Source organism: Mauremys mutica, chromosome 1, assembly GCF_020497125.1.
Source record: "Mauremys mutica isolate MM-2020 ecotype Southern chromosome 1, ASM2049712v1, whole genome shotgun sequence".
NCBI classification, from domain to species: domain Eukaryota; kingdom Metazoa; phylum Chordata; order Testudines; family Geoemydidae; genus Mauremys; species Mauremys mutica.
In genome coordinates, this window is record NC_059072.1 from 70,089,025 (window position 1) to 70,108,534 (window position 19,510).

Genomic DNA, 19,510 nt, shown 5'->3' on the forward strand with positions numbered 1-19,510 from the left:
TTCAATGTTACATGCCATGTAGTTTTCCTTGGAGGCAATGGTGATATTTGGGGCCTTTTATTCCTGTAATAAAGTGATTACAATGCCTTTGCATGTATTGGCAGTGCCTGCAATCTCACCTTGTAGAAACAAAATAAAGATAATTTACTATTGTGAAAGTCTGCTTTTATTGCACAAGAAACAGCACACAAACACACAGATGCTTGGCAAGAAAGGAGGAACCAGGAAAGGGCAGACTTTCACAGCTGTGAGTAGGTCCATCTATCATTGTGAAAATTGTCCAAGGGGGTGAAGTGAAGGGGAAACTGAGAAGCCCCAGAAGATGGAAAGGAATGTACAAGCAGTTTGGGAGGGTGGAAGGGTGGGCATGGAAAAGAGTTCTGAATGTGCTGCAGTGGAGGTAGAGCACTAATTTTCTCAGTCTGTGGCATTATTAAGGCTTTCAGCATCTGAGTTTTCTCCTTCATAATTTTTAGCATCCTTAACAAATAGACTCATAGACTTTAAGGTCAGAAGGGACCATTATGATCATCTAGTCTGACCTCCTGCACAATGCAGGCCACAGAATCTCACCCACCCACTCCTGTAACAAACCCCTAACCTATGTCTGAGTTACTGAAATCCTCAAATCATGGTTTAAAGACCTCAAATGTGTGGTTCTCTTTTCTATCCTGCCATTTGGCTTCCCAGCACTCTTTTCATTCCTTTTTTTCTGCATTGGAGTACTGCAGGACCTCCTGGAACATGTCTTCTTTGCTGTGTCTTGGGTGTTTTCTTATCTGGTGGAGATAGGGGGTGGGGGGTGTTCCTGAAGGCCACATCTGGCAAAGCACAGAAGCGAGATTGTTAAATTCAGCATTGAAACGTTTCCGTTAAATACATCTTTTGCAACATTGTCATCACTTTTTCACTGACCCTAGCCAGGCACACATCTCTGCGAACACCCAAAGCATGGTAAGTTTTGGTGGGCAGGGGGGGAGGGAGGGCACTCCACATGGGGAAAAAGAGCACACACTCTTTGCAAGGGCCATGGGGCAGCATTCTAGGGAACAAATTCTAAAATTCTCCCACACTTTTCAACAGGCGGGGGGAACTTCTAGCAGACATCTCACTGTTAGGGGTAATCAGGGAAACGAGAGTACATCTACTCTGTGCTTGTGGCTTCTGCCCTGCAATGGGGGAAGGAACAAAGCTGCTCTGCCACAGAACCTTCAGCAGAGGATTACCGAGTACTTCCAGGAAACTTTCCTGGAGATCTCTCTGAAGGATTCCCATGAGATCTTGGCGCGCATCACCCTGTTCCGCCACAGTAATTAGCTACACAGGAAAATATCCAGCTCACAGAAACACAGCCAGCCTCCCACATTTCTATGCCCTAAACCCACCTCTGCACTACACAAGCCACAGCCACTTACTAGGAGTCTCATCTCCTGCTTCTTGCTCATCGGAGAGCGACTGCTGAGACTGGCTAGACATCTCGGGAGTGAAGAACAGTTCCTGGCTGCCTGCCCCACAGGGCGACCCCGCCGGGAGCTGCACATCCTCATCTAACTCCATCTCTTCATCAATAACTTTGTCTTCCAGGTTCGGTCCTCTTTCTGCTGCCTCTGTGCCCTCTGAAGTATCCATGGGGCTCTTGGCAATGGAGATGGGGTCGCCACTGAGGATAGCATCCAGCTCCTTACAGAACCGGCAAGTCTCAGGTGAAGCACCTGAGGGATGGTTTGCCGCCCTCGCCTTATGGTATGCCTGCCTCAGCTCCTTTATCTTCGCTCTGCACTGCAGCGTGTCCCCATCATAGCTCTTTTCACACAAGGCTTGAGAAGTCTGCCCGTAGATATCCCAATTCCTTCGGCTCAAGCGCAGCTGGGACTGCACAGCCTCCTCTCCCCATATCCTGATCAGATCCAACAGCTCTGGAGTGGTCCAAGCATTTGCTGCGATAACCCACCATGGTCACCTCGAAAGGTGCAATGAGACCTCTCCACACCGAGCAAACAGGAAATGGAATTTCAAAAATTCCCGGGGCTTCTAAGGGGAGGGGTGGATGGTTATCTATCTGGCTGCAGGGCAGTGGAGTTCAAATTGCTGACCTGAGCAATCAGGAAGGGCATTGTGGGACATCTCCTGGAGGCCAAAGAAAGTGATGAAATGAAGCATAGTGTTTACACTTGCATTTCATAAACAAAAATGTGGAGGGAAAAGACGTAAATCTCTCATGAGAGTGGATGTATTTTGTCGCCAAAACCGGGCATTCTCCCCGACAAAAGTCGCCTCGCAGTGTGTACACACTCACTGTTTGGGTCGACAAACAGCAGTTTTGGCGACAAAACTTGGTAGTATAGACAAGGCCTTACAGTTTTGGGCAGAAGTCAAGGCCCTACATGCCTATCCAACGAAAAAGCCCCCATGTCCTGGCAGCATGAGTCAGTGACTTATGGCAGCAGAGCACATCTCCCCTAAAAAACTGCCTATAGCACCTCCTGGACTTGGCTTAATGCTTGCACTCTGCCGCCACACTAGACCATCTCTGAATTCCAAAGGTGGGAGGTATTACTATTCGTGATGAATGAGGAGATAAGCTGTGCAGCAGAAAGAATATATTCATGAGGTGCAAAATGCCTTACACAAATTATCAACAATTAAACTCTTGTCCTCCATTTTGTGAAAACCTTGCCATAATTAGAAGGAAAAAATAGCTGTAAATATCATATCAATATACTGTATATTACTGGACACTACAATATACAGATAAGTTGTAAATTCTAGGGGCCTGTTTCTCATTTACAGTAAGGCCCCTTTACACCATGGCAGTGTAATGGGGCCATAAAGTGGGTATTAATGTAATTGAGAACTGGCTTTATATAGCTAGGCATTTTGATAGACAACATGAAATTTATAGCAACAGTCAATTAAGTTGTTCTAATAAAGTCTTTAGATACTGAGTGAATATCTTAATTGTGGCATCATTATTGCTTTGATAGGACAGGATGATTTAAATCTTTAAATATATATTATAGGCTAACATTGACTCTTCACCATAATTTCAGACAGCAAACTCCATGAAAGTATATCTTAAAATCACTTAACAGAATTAGAATTGTTCAAACCACACAGTAATGGAATCATAATCTTCAAACAAAATTATTTGTATATTGACTATGAAATCCAGAAACCCAAAGGAAGGCATTAAATGTACATGACAGTTTACTTTTGCAGAGAGATTTAGCTGAAAGTCCGATTTACAAAATAATGTACATTCAATGATTAGCCATTCATCTAGCTGTTACACAGGTGAAATCATTTTTTTTTTCAAGTTCCCTTATTTTAATATATGAAACAAGTGAATTTATCAAAGCCTATTTTGAAAGAATAAATGTAGGAATTCCCCTTCAAGAGAGGTTTTCCACTGTAGAAATACACTGTATCTCCAAGCTGTATTACATTTCCATCCTGGATTTCACTGGGCATAAGGAAGAGAGGAAACAAACAGAGGCTACGTCTTCACTACCCGCCGTATCGGCGGGTAGCAATCGATTTCTCGGGGATCGATATATCGCGTCTCATCTAGACGCGATATATCGATCCCCGAACGCGCTCCTGTCAACTCCAGAACTCCACCAACCCGAATGGCGGTAGCGGAGTCGACATGGGGAGCCGCGGACTTCGATCCCGCGCTGTGAGGACGGTAAGTAATTCGATCCAAGATACTTCGACTTCAGCTACGTTATTCACGTAGCTGAAGTTGCGTATCTTAGATCGATTTCCCCCCGTAGTGTAGACCAGCCCAGAGAAAGGAGGAGTCCTGCCTCACATCCACAGCCCACCCTCCTGCAGCAGCACCTCCTTGGGATGAGGAAATGCTGCTGCCCAGGTGGCTGAGTCTCCTTTCGGTGGGGAAGGGGAAAGATCCATGTACAGAGTTTCCCTGAAGGACACAACCAGGCCCTACATTGTTAGTGAAATGTATTAAGATTACTTACATTTCATTATGAAAAAGTTACAGATGTTTATTCAAGTTATCTTCTAAACCAGAAATGTCACTCACTGCTCATTAGGTACACTCCAAAGTCAATGGCAAAAAATATTAAATCCTCTAAGTGACATTCTTAGCCATTCTTTGCCACATTCAGCCATGCTGGTGAAGTCAGCAAAGGGCCAAATCTAGCCAAGATAGTCAAATCTTTATTAGTCTGCATTGACAAAGATGGCAAGGACTAGAGAGCGATTACATGGTTACATTCTCTGGCTTTCAGGTTTCCCAACCTGGCACCATAAGAGGTGTCTTATTTTGTTAGGGAAATGCACCAATTACATCGTATTCCTTTCTTTTCTTTCAGTTCTTTGGCTTTCTTTCCCTTAAGGTAGGAAGCGGAATGTTTATTCTTTCAAATGAAATAATCAAAGCTATTGCCATCAGAAAGATAGAAATCATATATTAAAACCTATCTAGTTTGTCTTTAAGTTCAAGTTCAGCACCAAAATGCAGAGAATAAGACCTTTAAGCAGGGGCGGCTCCAGGCCCCAGCACGCCAAGCGCGTGCTTGGGGCGGCATGCCGCGGGGGGCGCTCTGCCGGTTGCCGGGAGGGCGGCAGGCGGCTCCGGTGGACCTCCCGCAGGCGTCCCTGCGGAGGGTCCACTGGTCCTGCGGCTTCGGTGGAGCATCAGCGGACCCTCCGAAGGCATGTCTGCGGGAGGTCCACTGGAGCTGCATGACCAGCGACCGGCAGAGCGCCCCCCGCAGTGTGCCGCTGTGCTTGGGGCGGCGAAATGGCTAGAGCCACCCCTGCCTTTAAGGAATGTAAATCTTTTAGTTTACAATTGTTCTCTCCATCCCAATAAACAGTTAAAGGCTGCTTTGTATGTTACTTCAAAACCATTCAATCAGATGGCTAATTCTTCCTCATAAGAGCCTAAATGCAGAGACTTTTAGCAGCGTCAATAAAATGTATTTGTTTAAAGCTTATATATAAATTCTTCATTTGGGAAGATATTTGCAAAAAAGGAAAACTACTCAGAAAAGCTAGTCTATTGAACTTACTTTAGAATGTCAATTGCAGCTTCATCAATATTTGTGACACGAAGGGTAAGTATTGGGTTCTGTTTAATGCTTTCTGGAAGGCTAAGATTGCAACTCAGAAAAGTCAGGTTAGCACCCTGTAGGTAATAACAAATGAACGATTTACAAGGAAGTTGTATATTCTATAAAATATACTATACAAGAAATTCATGAAGAACTCGAATTTTTAAAATTTTAAATAGAAAAAAGTGCTATTTTAGGATTCAATTAGACTATGGCACAAAATTCTAGTTCAGTATTGTAATTTAAAAACACAGAACATGAGATTTTGAAAGTCAGAGAATCAGTAATTCAAATTCTATGCTAGCAGCTGTACTTATATGGAATGAACATGAATTCCCCTCAGAATTTACACGTCTGCCACATACCTAATGAGATCTAAACCACAACGTTGTTCTCCTTGGTCACCAGGGCCCTCTTCCCTTTCACAGTTACTCACTTTTATAACAATATATGTTTACAAACCCCTTCACAGCTGCAGCTTTGTGCCCTCTGGTGGAAAAAAGTAGAACATGCAGCCTGTTTTGAGACTACCACTGACATCTCTAGTATTTGGCTGGGTGCTTTTATAAAAGCACATGGTCCAGACTAGAGCTGGGAGGGAAAGGGTTTTCCCATCCTGTAAAAATCTAAGATTTCAATGCATTTACTGTTTCACAATACAAAAAACAAAAACTTTTCAAAATTTTTGCAAAAAAAAAAAAAAAGAGAGCATCCACCCCAGAATAGTAGCCCAATGGTTAGGTCACTCATCGGGGATATGTGAAACCCCAGTTCAGGTCCCTGCTCTGCCTGATTTGGAGCAGGGACCTAAACCTGAGTCTCCCACATCGCAGCTGAGTGCCCTAACCATTGGGCTATTGGCTATTCTGTGAGTCAATCTCCCTCAACATTCCATCCTAACCTGAGAAATCAGTTTCAAATAAACTTTTGTTGAAACTGACATGTTTCCACAAAAAGTTTTGGTTTTGACAAAGTGGCATATTCCAACGAAAAATGAGTTAGTCAAAAACTCCCGACCATCTCTAGCCCAGACTCTTTAAGACTTAGGGCTTCAACCAAAGAAGCTGAAGTTAATGGAAAGACTTCCATTGACTGCAGCATTCTTTGGATCAGTCCCTTGAATGCTAGATTAAAGTCCCTGCTTCAGCCCAGAATTCAAACAACCCAAGTGGCATTTCCAAATCATCCAGAGTTGATATATTTTCAATAGAAAAATACTTACAACATAAAAGTCACTAAGATCATATTGTTGTCCTTTTCTTTGTCCACGCTGATGACTATAAACTCGTTTCTGAATGAAAGGTAAGGCATTTGTTCTGTGAGATGATTTAAAATAAGTTTAAATAAATAAAAACTTGAAAGTAAGTTCTTCTGGATATATTCTGGAGAATATTTTCTTGAGAATTTTTAACAGTAATTTATCCTACCTATTTTTTCCAAATTGTCGATATTCATATACAGTAAGAGATCTATCATACATAAAAAAGAATCCAATCAGCTCTCTGCAAGCATCACGCCCATTCCTACAACAGTAATTGAAAAGCAATATTAGAGTTTTGTAATCTATTTCAAACTGAAATGGGATGAGGATATCACTATTTTGAAATATGCATCTTTAGTAGCAGTTCAATGGCAAATGCCCTACAATATTATTATAATCATTATTTTAAGAATATTACTGGTTTTGATTGCTTTAGTTTTATTTGAAATATTGTTCAGTGTAGCTTGTGGAACCAGTCACATATCTAAATTAAATTTTAGGCTATTTCTCTAAAATGCTTTCCATAATCCACATTCAGAAAGAGTTTTCGCAACTCAACCAACAGATTTCATGTATTAGGACCAGCTATGTTCATCATGGTCTCTGAAGCTAATGGGCTGAATGCTCAGCTGCATCCAGAAAGCTCTGGCTGCAGCAAAAGACATCAGAAAGGAATCCTTTATTAACCCTGATTCTTGAGTCGAATGAGACTCAGGGCTGTTCTAAACTATGTCAGCATATAATAGACACTTAAGAAAATTAAAATTATACATATGTCTGTACAATAGAGCCCTGCATGGGACTATTTTTAATCTCGCTCCCACCCGCTCCTGCTATTATGGCAGCGGGTCCTGTGGGACCTGTGAGATCCCAGTCTCACTGCAAGGCTCTACACTAGTTCCACGCAGAGCTCTAATGTACATATTGTAAGCACATACTTCTAAATAGATGTGTAATGTACTGCAATTATTCCAATATGCAAAAGAAAATAATTAATTACTCACAGATTTAAAAAGGAGTTCTATGACATTTATGATTACCTTGATATAATTCTGCCATCAAAGCGTAACTTATTAGAAAGCACATTTTCAGTTAATGCTGATCTGGTCCTTATTCTGTTAAAATAATTCATGACATTTATCAACAGATATATTCCAAATATGTAAAATTTTGCATTAAATATCAACCATTTCTAGAACTACCAATAAAACTAGATTGTGGTAACCTAGTTATGAGTTGATCCAGGTTACCCTTCGCAGTGGAGTCATAAAGTAGATGAAAGAGCTGGAATGCAGGGAGAGCAAGTCTGGATATCTTTGGGGTCAATGTTATTGTCATGGGTGCTCCACTCACTGCAGGTCTAGTGACTCCTCCTGGTCACTCTGGTGATTAGCTCTGGAAGACAACGCCTCAGTCCACGGTTTGCACACTGTCACCCTGACTCTGGTCTGCAGCTCCTCTTGCTCCACGACTCACACCATCTCCTTTGTGACTTAGCTCTCCAGCTAGATCACTCAGCATTCCCCATTGGGATACAGTCCATCAGCAGTCCTAAGCAGTCTTCTCCAGCCCCCCGTAGCAAGTCTCTCTGCTCCCCGGGGGTATGCCTCTACTTTAGTAAAATTGATGTAGAGAAATTGAAACTGATGCCATGCACTCGGCAGCTGGTAGGGGAACCCAGGTCTGCCCTCTTCTCCGGGTTTCAGTCCAGGGACCCTCAGCTCAGCAGTTCTGGGCTTCCTCTCTCTGGCCTCACTGCTCCTGGACTGCTTCCTACACTGTGGTTCCCCTTTTTTTTCTGGGCGTACCAGCTCAAAAGCTTCCTCCTTCTTCCTAGAAAGTGACTGCTGCCTGTCTTCCTGAAGCCTTTCCCAGCAGCCCCCCAAGCATTCCTCCCTCTTCCCAGGGATTGACTGCCCTTTCTCAGCAGCCGCCATCTGTAGCCCCCTACCTGGCTTTATAGGCCCCATCTGTTCCTGCACAGGTGGGCCTGCTTGCAATCACTTAGTTCTCTGCACTCTGGCTCCTCCTCCAAGTGCAGCCTGGGCAGTTAATTGGCCACCGTCACCCTGGTCAGACCTATGCGGAGTGGATATCCCATCACTGTTATTTAGATGTGCTAAGAAGATTCTTTTTCTTCATTTTCCTTGGCTCTCTCAAGGAAAACCAATGCTGGAAAAGCATTACTCAGAAAAATAGTCCCTTAAGAACTTAACAAACCTTCTACTTTATCTCAACACTGAAGTGGCATTCAATAGTGGAGCCTAATGTGGATTTACACTGCTGGATTTCAGGATATGCAAGTGTAAGACTGAAGAGCCACTGGGGAATGGCTTAACACTCAACCTCTGAGCCAGAGAGGGTGTCTTAATCAGTCCTTACCATTGAACTGCTCTTCAGTATGGAAATCATTTCGCTGCTGGTTCCTGACTCAGAACAACTCCAGGACCTCTCTATATATCTAGCTACTTATGTGGTTCTCAACACCATAGTAGCAGAATGTCCAGTCAACATCCGTTTCAATTTCTCTACATCAATTTTACTAAAGTAGAGGCATACCCCCTGGGAAGCAGAGAGACTTGCTATGGGGGGCTGGAGCAAAACTTTAAAATTGCTCCCCAGAGTCACAGCTTGCATTTTTTTTTAAAAGAAAGCAAGTCTCTTACAATTATATTTGAGAACTTGAATGCAACTGATGCAGAGATATCTGCCTACATTTGCAGAGAGCCTGAAACAATAGCTCTGCAATGTGGATTTCAATTCATCAATTTCAATTGGTGTTAACTCAGATAGCAGTGACAATATTTTAAATGTCAACTATTTCACTAGACATCAAAACATGTAAGAATATATAGGAACTATTATATTAAGATGTACATCAGCATTTCATGAAGTACTGAAGTGTGTTGGGTGTAGGGGAGAGGGGACACACATGTGTAAGTTAAGAGATGCAAGGGATTGTTAAAAGCCTGCACAGTTGCCTGAGGAGAATGAGAGGACAGCTGTCCAGCTTTTAAAGGCTTTGGAAAACTCTGATCTAGAAGATCGGTACTGGGGAACAATACCCACATAAGTTTAAGATGGTTTTTTCACATTCTATATCTGCTTTTGGTAAATCTTTACACTCAAAGAATCATCAGGAAAACATCATTCCCTGAGGCAGAAAAGTCACATTTATCTGTGACAGCCATAGTGCCACTCCAGGAAGGCATGGCTTGAAGCCATTGGATTCAGCCATAGTAAATGGATAAAATACATGAAACGGCATGAGGAAGGCTTAAAACCAAAAACTGAAGAGACCAAAATAAATAAATAAATAAATAAATCTGTCAAAGTGTAGCAATAACTAATACTAAATATCATACCTCCAAGGCTGCATATATAAGCAAAAATCCCAACCTTTCCATGAAGTGGGGCTGATGGGGCTAGCAAAGGCCACCATTGAGCTCCTGCTGACTTCCTACAGCAGTCAGAAGTAAATGAACAGCTGGGGCTGTGCACCCTTTGAAAGACGAGAACACATGTAAGATGGGGGGAAGGGATAGCTCAGTGGTTTGAGCATTGCTCTGCTAAATCCAGGGTTGTGAGTTCAATCCTTAAGGGGGCCATTTAGGGATCTAGGGCAAAAATCTGTCTGGGGATTGGTCCTGCTTTGAGCAGGGGGTTGGACTAGATGACCTCCTGAGGTCCCTTCCAACCCTAATAGTCTATGATTCTATGAAACACAGCCACTGCTATCTAGAAAGTTTCCACCTGGTTCATCCCAGGCATATAAAACACCCATAATGAAGATCACACTCAAAGAACTTCCTGATCTTCTTTTGTGCACCTCTAAAACTGGATGGAACAAACTTACTACATTTAGCAGAAAAAAAGGGAAAGAAAGCAAGAAAGACCAAGCACAAAAAGTTTCAGCCTGAAAGGAATAGGTTTTGCTAAAGTTACAATCGGTTGAAATTAGGGCTATGAGCCTGTAGCTCAAAAAACTCCAAACCACCCCTGCAAAAGAAAACTTACTTTGTTTCATGTAATGTTCTTTTTCTAAAGCGCAATGGTGCTGTCTCAAGACCTGCAAAGGTCCTATCCCTCTGGTAAGTACCAATATTTGTACTTTGCTCTGGGTCACTTATTACAGCCCTGACCGAAGAAAAAAAAACAAAAAACAAAGCAACATTACTCTATGGCAAAAGTTCTCAAACTAGGGGGCACCCCTCCCCATGAGTGTGTGTGCAGAATGCATTATGGGGGCCATGAGAAGCTTGGGAGGGGTGGGAGCTACTGAGCACATTTTACCCACAGCAATTAATAACTAGCAAAGCTGATTCCTCCAGACATATCAGGTCCTCAGATTGCACTGTGCATTTGACTCTAGATGGTTCTGTGCATTTTGACGGATTTCTAAGCTTGCATAGCATTATACAATGTCGTTGCTATCTACACATTAATCTGTTTGCTATGATACGGTGTGCACATTTAATTGTAAGCATCGACCACAATCACAGTTTTGCTTTTGCTCTTATTATAGTGGATCATTGGCTCTGTTTGACTAAATATCTTACTGTTTTTCATATTTAGTGAGAGTTACATGTTGATTATTTTTTATCAGTATATGTGCTTGTGTGGTCAGGGGGGCGTAAACTACTATCGACACTAAGAAGTGGAGTGCACTCAAATAAGTTTGAGAACCATTGCTCTATGGTAAATATAAATTTGTAGATCATTTTTGTTCTAACTCTTGTAAATGCTAAGGTAATATAATCATACTTCATAGGCTGGCATTAAATGTGCATACCTAAGGTACATTAAGGAAAATAAGCCTGATAATCAGTTACTTCAAGCCAGGACCAGCTCCAGGATTTTTGCCACTGCCGAAACAAAAACAAAAAATTTTTTAAAAAGAGTGCCGCCCCTTGAAAAGTGCTGCCCCAAGCACATGCTTGGAACACTGGTGGCCCTGCTTCAAGCACAAAGAAATGCAAGAATGGTCCGTTAGTGCACATCTTATTTAAAAGTATATGTGATGAAACACAATAAGAAAAAAATTAAAATGTATTTTGCAATCTGAAGAAGCACAAAGTTCTTTTCATTCCCTCTGTACCCTGCAAAGGCTCTATCACTTTCCTGTGGTTCTTTCCAGAGACAGTCAATGCTGTTACCTATACTGCCTAGTGAGGGTCACCAAACAAAATCACAAGATCCTTCCTCCTTCAAGGCACTGAAATACTGTCTACAGTGCTTCAAAGACCTGCCAACCAATGGGTGTTAACTGCCTAGTTGTGTGACATTGTCCAACTCTCTCAGAGCCAACTCTGTAAAACTGGAACAATATTGTCTTACTTCAAAGGATGTTGTGCTGATTAATTCATCATTGTTTTAAAAAACTGAGTTTCTCAGAAGAAAGGCACTAAAGACGTATAATGTATTACAAAAGGCACCAATATGTTTTGCAAAAAAGCATGCAGATTAGCTCTCAAGAGTGTGCTACTGTAAAACACTTAAAATTAGGGTGCAAGTGTTAACACATTTTTAATTCTTCTGAGAGATATTTAGATCATACTTACGACATTTAAAATTAGAAAGTTGATAATTTTCATCACAGAAGTTTTACAAAAAAATTAAAGAATTTAAAGAATGTTCACAAATTTAAAATAATAATAAATAATAATAATAATACTCCCTTCACAAGGTAGGGCACACTTTCAAATAGTTGATTCTTCTACAGTGTTAACTTGTAATTATACTTTGTATATTCTCTTACCTAGATAACTGATCCACCATCACTTGCTCTACTACAGTTTGCTTTCTCCTCTCTGCAGCTACATCCTCCTGAAATGAAAAACCCATTAAGAGTCTATGAGATACAATAAAAACTTCAGAAAATAAGATGATCTTCAGAAGATGCAGTTAAGCAATATGGAGTTTTCAAATGTGTCATTTCACTCTCTTACCTTATCTTTTTTTTAAATTGAGAAAATTATACAGTGAATGAGGTTCAGTTAAATTAGAGCCACATAATGCATTCTGATATAGTTAAACTGTTTACATATGCACCAGCTCTGTGTAATTGTATTGTCTACATATAAAAGAGAAATCTAACATTTATGCTGAGGGCCAGATTTCTTTATATTTGCTCTCACATTACTTTAAGTAAGTGTATTATTTAAGTGGGACAAAGCATAAGAGAAACTTCCCTCCCCATCCAATGTATCATAGGAATCGGTGCAGATACAAATTATGATTTGAAGCAATGAAGATTTACCTCTACCAATTTGATTTTGTCTTGTAAAAGATTCTTTTATGATTTATTGTCCACTCTCAATTATTTATTTGAAAGCAGGTCAGCTATGTGCCAGAATATTCTCCTCCTCGGATATATGACAATTGGAAGAGTCTTATAGGAGTCACCCTACTCATTGAAAAGATTATCCCAACTATTCTTCCTTGCTGACAGTGGTTTTACTCTCTGGCATAACCCTATCATTTAATATATATCAGATTTCTGAACTTCTCTACTGCATTTAGGTTTGCCCTTATTTCCATGATATTTATATAATTGGTTTTCATGGGAAGACAAAGACATTGTTCAGTGTTTCTTATGTAAGCTCCCTACCCAATCTGCATACCTGTGATTAGTTATCTATCTCTATCTTTGATTGGCTGTGGTTCCCTCTATCTTAGTGCAACTCTATTTCACTAATGTGCTAAATACAGAGACAATCTGTGATTGAGAGAAGATTTCCTGGGTAGGCATTTTACATGTGCAAGCCAAATTCTATATAGACCAAGCCCTACTATAGTTGAAGAGGATGAAAAACTGATTGCCAATCAAACACCAGATAATTTTAAAGGATAATCACTAACTTTACAACTTAACTCTATAACAATTTTGGTAAAGGGTATAATTCACAAGTCTCCCAGTAAGTCGGTTTTGCTCTCTGCATAGACCATTGTTCATCGCCTTTGTAGACCTAACCAAAGCATTTGACACAGTCAGCAGAGCCGGTCTATTTGCTATACTAGAAAAGATAGGATGCCTACCAACCCTGTTAAGTCTTATACGTTCATTCCACAACAACATGAAAACAACTGTCCAGTTTGGCGGGTCCACTTCGGACAGCTTTGAGATGAAAAACAGAGTGAAGCAAGGATGTGTTCTTGCCCCTACACTCTTTGGAATCTTCTTCTTGGTACTCTTGAATTGTGCGTTTAAGGACATGAAAGATGGAGTGTATCTCCACACAGGATCAGATGGGAAACTCTTCAACCTGTCCCAACTTAAGTCAAAGACCAAAGTCAAAAAGGTGCTAACCAGGGAACTTCTATTCACTGATGATGCTGCCCTCATAGCCCATAATGAAGATCTACTACAAGAACTCGAGGATGGCCTTTCAAGTGCTTGTCAGGCATTTGCTCTCACCACCAAGAAAATAGTTGTATTAGAACAGGGGTTCCACAAGATCCTTCAATTACCTTAAATGCAAACCAGTTAGAAGTAGTCCGAAAATTCAGCTGTTTAGGTTCTACAGTGACCACCAACCTCTCACTGGATGAGGAACTAAATGTTCGCATTGGAAAGGCTGCCACCACCTTTAGCAGACTAACTAAAAGACCATGGAATAACTCAAAGCTTACCATCAAGACCAAAATGCTAGCGTACCAAAATGCTTGCATCCTCAGCAATCTCATGGTATGGTGGGGAAACATGGACAACTTATGCTCATCAGGAGAAAAGTTTAAACAGTTTCCACCTATGTTGTTTACGCCACATATTCAACACCAAATGGCAAGATACAGTCACCAATGCAGAGGTTCTTCAAAGGGAAAATTTACCAAGTGTGACATCCCTGCTCAAGCAAAGATGACTGCGCTAGCTGGGCCATCTGAGTAGGTTGGAAGATGGACAGATACCCAAGGACATGTTATACGGGGAGCTATCAGAGGGAACTAGAACAACAGGCCGTCCCAAGCTTCGCTATAAAGACACATGCAAGCAAGATATGAAGGAATTTGGAATTAATCCTGACCAATGGGAAATATTGGCAAGTGATCGTAACAAGAGGTACTATCATCTCCATCCATAGTATCTGAGTGCATTTCAGCAGTGTGTTAAGCCAGGTGACCACACACCTGTTATGTATTTTTTGTTCTCTCATTCACTTCCCAGAGGAAGAAGCATGCGGAATGGTGAGCCTTGGTTTTGTAGGATGTTGTTGTTTTCTTAGACGTACCTGTTGCTATGTGTTTATGTTAAAGAAGGCAAGGTCAAAAAATGCACATTGCACTTTGAGTGGAGTGGAAGCTGGTGAGGGTTGTGATAGTCCTTGGTTACTGGGGGAGTTATTTCCACAGTCTGAGACAACCTCCAGAGAAGGTCCTGTCTCCCACACAGATGAGCTTTACTCTTACTGTTGAGAGTTCCATTGTATCAGAGGAGCAAAGTTGTTGACCAGAAGCTTTAAAACAATTGTTTAGGTATCCTGGGCCCAGGCTATGGAGAGCTTTGAAGATAAGAACCAAGACTTTGAACTTGGTTCAAAGTTCTATAGAAAGTCGGTGTAGAGAGCGGAGGACAGGTGCAATGTGCTCAAAGTAGCCTGTGTTGCTGAGGAGACATGCTGCAATGTTTTGTACTTGTTGGCATTTCCTAAGTGCTGACGGTTTCATGCCAGGCATATTGCATTGCTGTAGACCAGCTGAGAGGTAATGGAGGCATGAATAACTGAGGCCAGGTCTTCACCCATCTGGATGGGACAGAGTCTCACAGCCATTGTGATGTGAGAGCTCAGCATCAGTGAGGAATCCAAGAGTACTCCTAGACTACAGACTAAACTGACCAATTGTGGATGCAAACCTTCAATCAAAGAAGACTGCATCATGGTTGCTATCTCCTCAATACAAATACAAAATACTCCTCAAAATACAACAACTTACCTCTAAACTATTTTTGATACTGAAAAATAATGAACAGAAGGCAATTACAGAAAAACTTCCCTTTAAAAGTATGTATTAATAATAGTTACACTCAAAGGAAATGTTAACATATATTATATATTTAGGAATCTTTTTAAGGCTTTTTAAAAATAAGTATTCACAACTGACAATAGGTCTGATATTTTCAGAAAAGAAAAAAAATGTATGGATAAGAACGCAAATTATATATATTACATATTAAATCTCTCTCAAAGCACTAAGGATATGACAAACCAACTCTAAATTGAAATTCTAAGTTAAGGATGCCTTGACAGCTTTCACTTTTTGTGCCTATGTATTTTTGTATATGAGATATCCAAGTTCAACAACTATTTCAAGACCTTCTGATAGAATATTCTATGTGCTACGGTCCTTAATCACAACAGAGTGAGTTCAATACATCAGATCATCCATAAATCAAGCCTTTTTGTTTTGTTTTATTGGTGGAGTTCAGCAAAAAGTCACGTCCTGGAGGCTGCTGAGCATTGCTGAAATAATCCTAAACTCAGTGTTTAGAGTTCTTGTGCTTTTTCTGCACAGTTCTGACAAAAGATCACAGAAGAAATAGAAGAGACCTATTAGGTCACCCAGTTAATTTCCCTGTCAATGCTATATCATGTATGATTTAATCAATATAAATATATTATGTAAAAATACACATATATATACAAACATCTATCAATGAGGTTTTCTATATGTTTTACAGCATATCAAAATTTATACCTACAAGCCTTGATATGTAGGGATATTTATATAACAATTTAATACTATCCAGGAAACTTACAGCTTCTAACTTCCTTATGCTGTGCTGCATTGTGTAGGGCTTGCTTGTATAGCATTGCTGCAAGAGGGCTTTCTCATCAAGAGCTGTAAGATCAGGATCAGTCCTGTCTTCAAGCTGTGGCTCCTACAAAGAAATACACTGTATTCGACTTACAACATCATGGACAATCAGTTGTAGCAAACAAAAATATTTTTCTTTGGTTTAGACCAGGGATTCCCAAACTTCATTGCACCGCGACTCCCTTCTGGCAACAAAAATTACTACACAACCCCAACAAGTCTAATGCCTCCTCTGGGACCCGATTAAAATGGCGCCGTGACCCACTTTGGGGTGCTGACCCACAGTTTGAGAACTGCTGGCTTAGACTTCTCTTAGACATTTCCTGCAGTTTTACAGAAGTTAACAGTGCTCTTAAGAGGAGATGGATATATAGGATAAAAATAATATATTTAGAAATGAAGAGGAGAAATACAGACTTTTTTTTAAGAAGAATTCCCTAGAAGCTGAGGTTTTTTTAAATTAATTATGCTGAATGCAAAGTTCACATTTTCATAAAACAATTACTTATGTTCTCAGGGACTGATTGTGTATTCTATAAATTCTAGAGGTCATCTAGTCCATCCCCCTGCACGGAGACAGGACCAAGTATGCTTAGACCATCCCTGACAGGTGTTGACTAACCTGTTCTTAAAACCTCCAACCATGGAGATTCCACAACCTCCTTAAGTAACCTAATCTAGTGTTCAATTATCCTTACAGTTAGAAAGGATTTTTTCTAATATCTAACCTGAATCTCACTTGCTACAAACTAAGCCAATTACTTCTTGCCCCACCCTTGCTGGACATGGAGAACAATTGATCACCACCCTCTTTACATATTTGATGACTGTTATCATGCTCCCCCTAAGCCTTCTCTTCTTTGAACTAAAAATGTCCAACTCTTTCAGCCTTTCCTCATAGATTATGTTTTCCAAACCTCTTATCAGTTTTGTTGCTCTCTTCTGGACTCTCTCCAGTTTGTTCACATTTTTCTTGACATGTGGTGCCCCAAACTAGGCACAGTACTCCAGCTCAGGCTTCACCCGTGCAGAGTAGAGAGGAACAATTACCTTCCATATCTTATATAAAACCCTCTTGTTAATATATCCCACAACATTTGCCTTTTTTGTATAGTATTACACTGACTCATATTCAGTTTGTGATCCACTATAACCCTCAAATTATTTTCTGAGTACTACTGACTCACCAGCTATTTTACATATTGATTTTCACTGAATCATAGAAATATACGGCTGGAAGGGACTCAAAGGTCATACAGTCCATCCCACTGTGCTGAGGCAGGACCAAGTAGACCTACCATCCCTGAGAGGTGTTTGTCCATCCTGTTCTTAAAAACCTCCAAAGATGGGATTTCACAACCTCCTTTGGAAGACTATTCAGGAATTTACCTATCCTTTCAGTGAGAAAAATCTTCTTAATATCCAACATAAATCTCACTTGCTGCAGAATAAGCCAATTACTGCTTGTCCTACCTTCAGTGGACATGGAGAACAATTGATCACTGTCCTCTTTAGAACAACCCTTAACTTATTTTAAGGTTGTTATCAGATTTCTCTTCAGTCTTCTTTTCTCAAGACTGAATATGTCCAGTTGTTTTTAACCTTTCCTTATCGGTCAGGTTTTCTAAACCTTTTATCATGTTTGTTGCTTTCCACTACACCCTCTCCAATTTGTCCACATCGTTCTTAATATGTGGCACCCAGAACTGGACACAGTACTCCACCTGAGGCCTCACAAGAGACAGCTAGAGCAGAACAATTACTTCCCAAATCTTACTTACAATAATCCTATTAATACACTGCAGAATATTAGCCTTTTTTGCAACTGCAACATATTGTTGGCTCATATTCAATTAGAGATCAACTACAACTACAAGATCCGTGTCTACAGTACTACTGCATAGCCAATTATCATCCATTTGATTTTTCCTTCTTAGGTGTAGTACTTTGCACTTGTCTTTATTGAATGTCATCTGATTGATTTCAGATCAATTCTCCAATATATTGAGATCATTCTGAATTCTAATCCTGTCTTCCAAAGTGCTTGAAACCCCTCCCAGGTTGATGTTGTCCACAAATTTTATAAGCATACTCTCCATTATCTAACTTATGAATTAAAATTTTGAATAGTATCAAATGCAGGACTTACCCCTGGAGGACTTGATATGCCCTCTCAGTTTCACAGTGAATCACTAATAGACTGTACTCAAAGACTAGTTATCAGTTATGCAACCACGTTATAGTAATTTAATCTAGACCATATTTCCCTAATTTACTTATGAGAATGTCATGTGGGACAGTGTCAAAAGCCTTACTAAAGTCCAGAGATACCATATGTACTGCTTCCTCCCTCCACTAGGCCAGTAACTCTGTCAAAGAAGGAAATTAGAGTGGTTTGGCATGATTTGTTCTTGACAAATCCATGTTGGCTATTGTTTCTCACCTTATTATTCCTCAGGTTTCAACAAATTGATTGTTTAATCATTTGTTCCATTATCTTTCTAGGCTGACAGGTCGTAATTCCCTAAGACCTCCTTTTCCCCCTTTTTGAAGATAGGCAAACATAGTACCTATCACCAGTCATCTGGGACCTCATAATTGTTGAAGAGAATTATTAATGGTTCAGAGATTGCTTTGCTAGCTCAAGTATTCTACAGTGAATTTCATCAGGCTCTGCCAACTTGAATACATCTAGCTTATTTAAGTATTTCTTTAACCTGTTCTTTTCCTATTCTGACGAGATCCTTCTCCCTTGTTAATATTCACTTTGTTAAACATCTGATTAAAATTAACTTTTTTTGTGAAGACTGAGGTAAAAAAGTAATGAAAGACTTGAGGATAAAAGCAGGATATTAAAAATAGAATAGCCTGATTTTTATTTTACTTTTTTAAAAAAATATATAAGAATTGTTTTACTCGTCTCATGTTTAGAAATTGCTTTTGGGCCCACTCAAAAGATAACACCAAACACTCCTGACTCCAACTCTATTCTGCCCTCCTTTTCCTCTTTGAAAACATCCACCTGCTATCCTTTCAGTTTCAATTTCAGTGGTGCTGCTCCCATAAATGCTCTCTTGCAGAGCCTGAAGCAGTAGAGCATGCAAGTGAGTTACTCTTAGCCAGATGCAAGACAATGTGATGTTGTGCTTGTGCAGGAAATGAAACTCACCGTCAACAAAACACTATCACTGACAAGGTGCTATAACATGAACAAAATAAACACAATTAGAAAAAAAGGATATTTTTCCTGTCTCAATTCTCTTTCGGTTATTGGTTCTCTTAAGTTTTACTTCGAACATTACATACATTTGAAAATTTGATTTCAAGTGGACAGTGTCCTTTTAAGACAATG

At 40.3% G+C, this 19,510-nt stretch overlaps 1 protein-coding gene across 4 annotated transcripts in view; it reads right to left on the bottom strand.

The window, feature by feature from the left end:
* The window catches only part of CAPS2 (calcyphosine 2), a 56,297-nt gene that overhangs the window by 21,401 nt on the left and 15,386 nt on the right, over nucleotides 1-19,510 (bottom strand). For all 4 annotated transcript variants that reach the window (XM_044996863.1, XM_044996864.1, XM_044996869.1 and 1 more), the window contains exons 8-14: nucleotides 16,100-16,222; nucleotides 12,104-12,171; nucleotides 10,363-10,482; nucleotides 7,386-7,460; nucleotides 6,512-6,607; nucleotides 6,307-6,400; nucleotides 5,043-5,158 (exon numbers count right to left, since the gene is read on the bottom strand). In XM_044996863.1, the coding sequence (XP_044852798.1) occupies nucleotides 5,043-5,158; nucleotides 6,307-6,400; nucleotides 6,512-6,607; nucleotides 7,386-7,460; nucleotides 10,363-10,482; nucleotides 12,104-12,171; nucleotides 16,100-16,222 (692 nt within the window). The remainder of the gene's footprint in view (nucleotides 1-5,042; nucleotides 5,159-6,306; nucleotides 6,401-6,511; nucleotides 6,608-7,385; nucleotides 7,461-10,362; nucleotides 10,483-12,103; nucleotides 12,172-16,099; nucleotides 16,223-19,510) is intronic.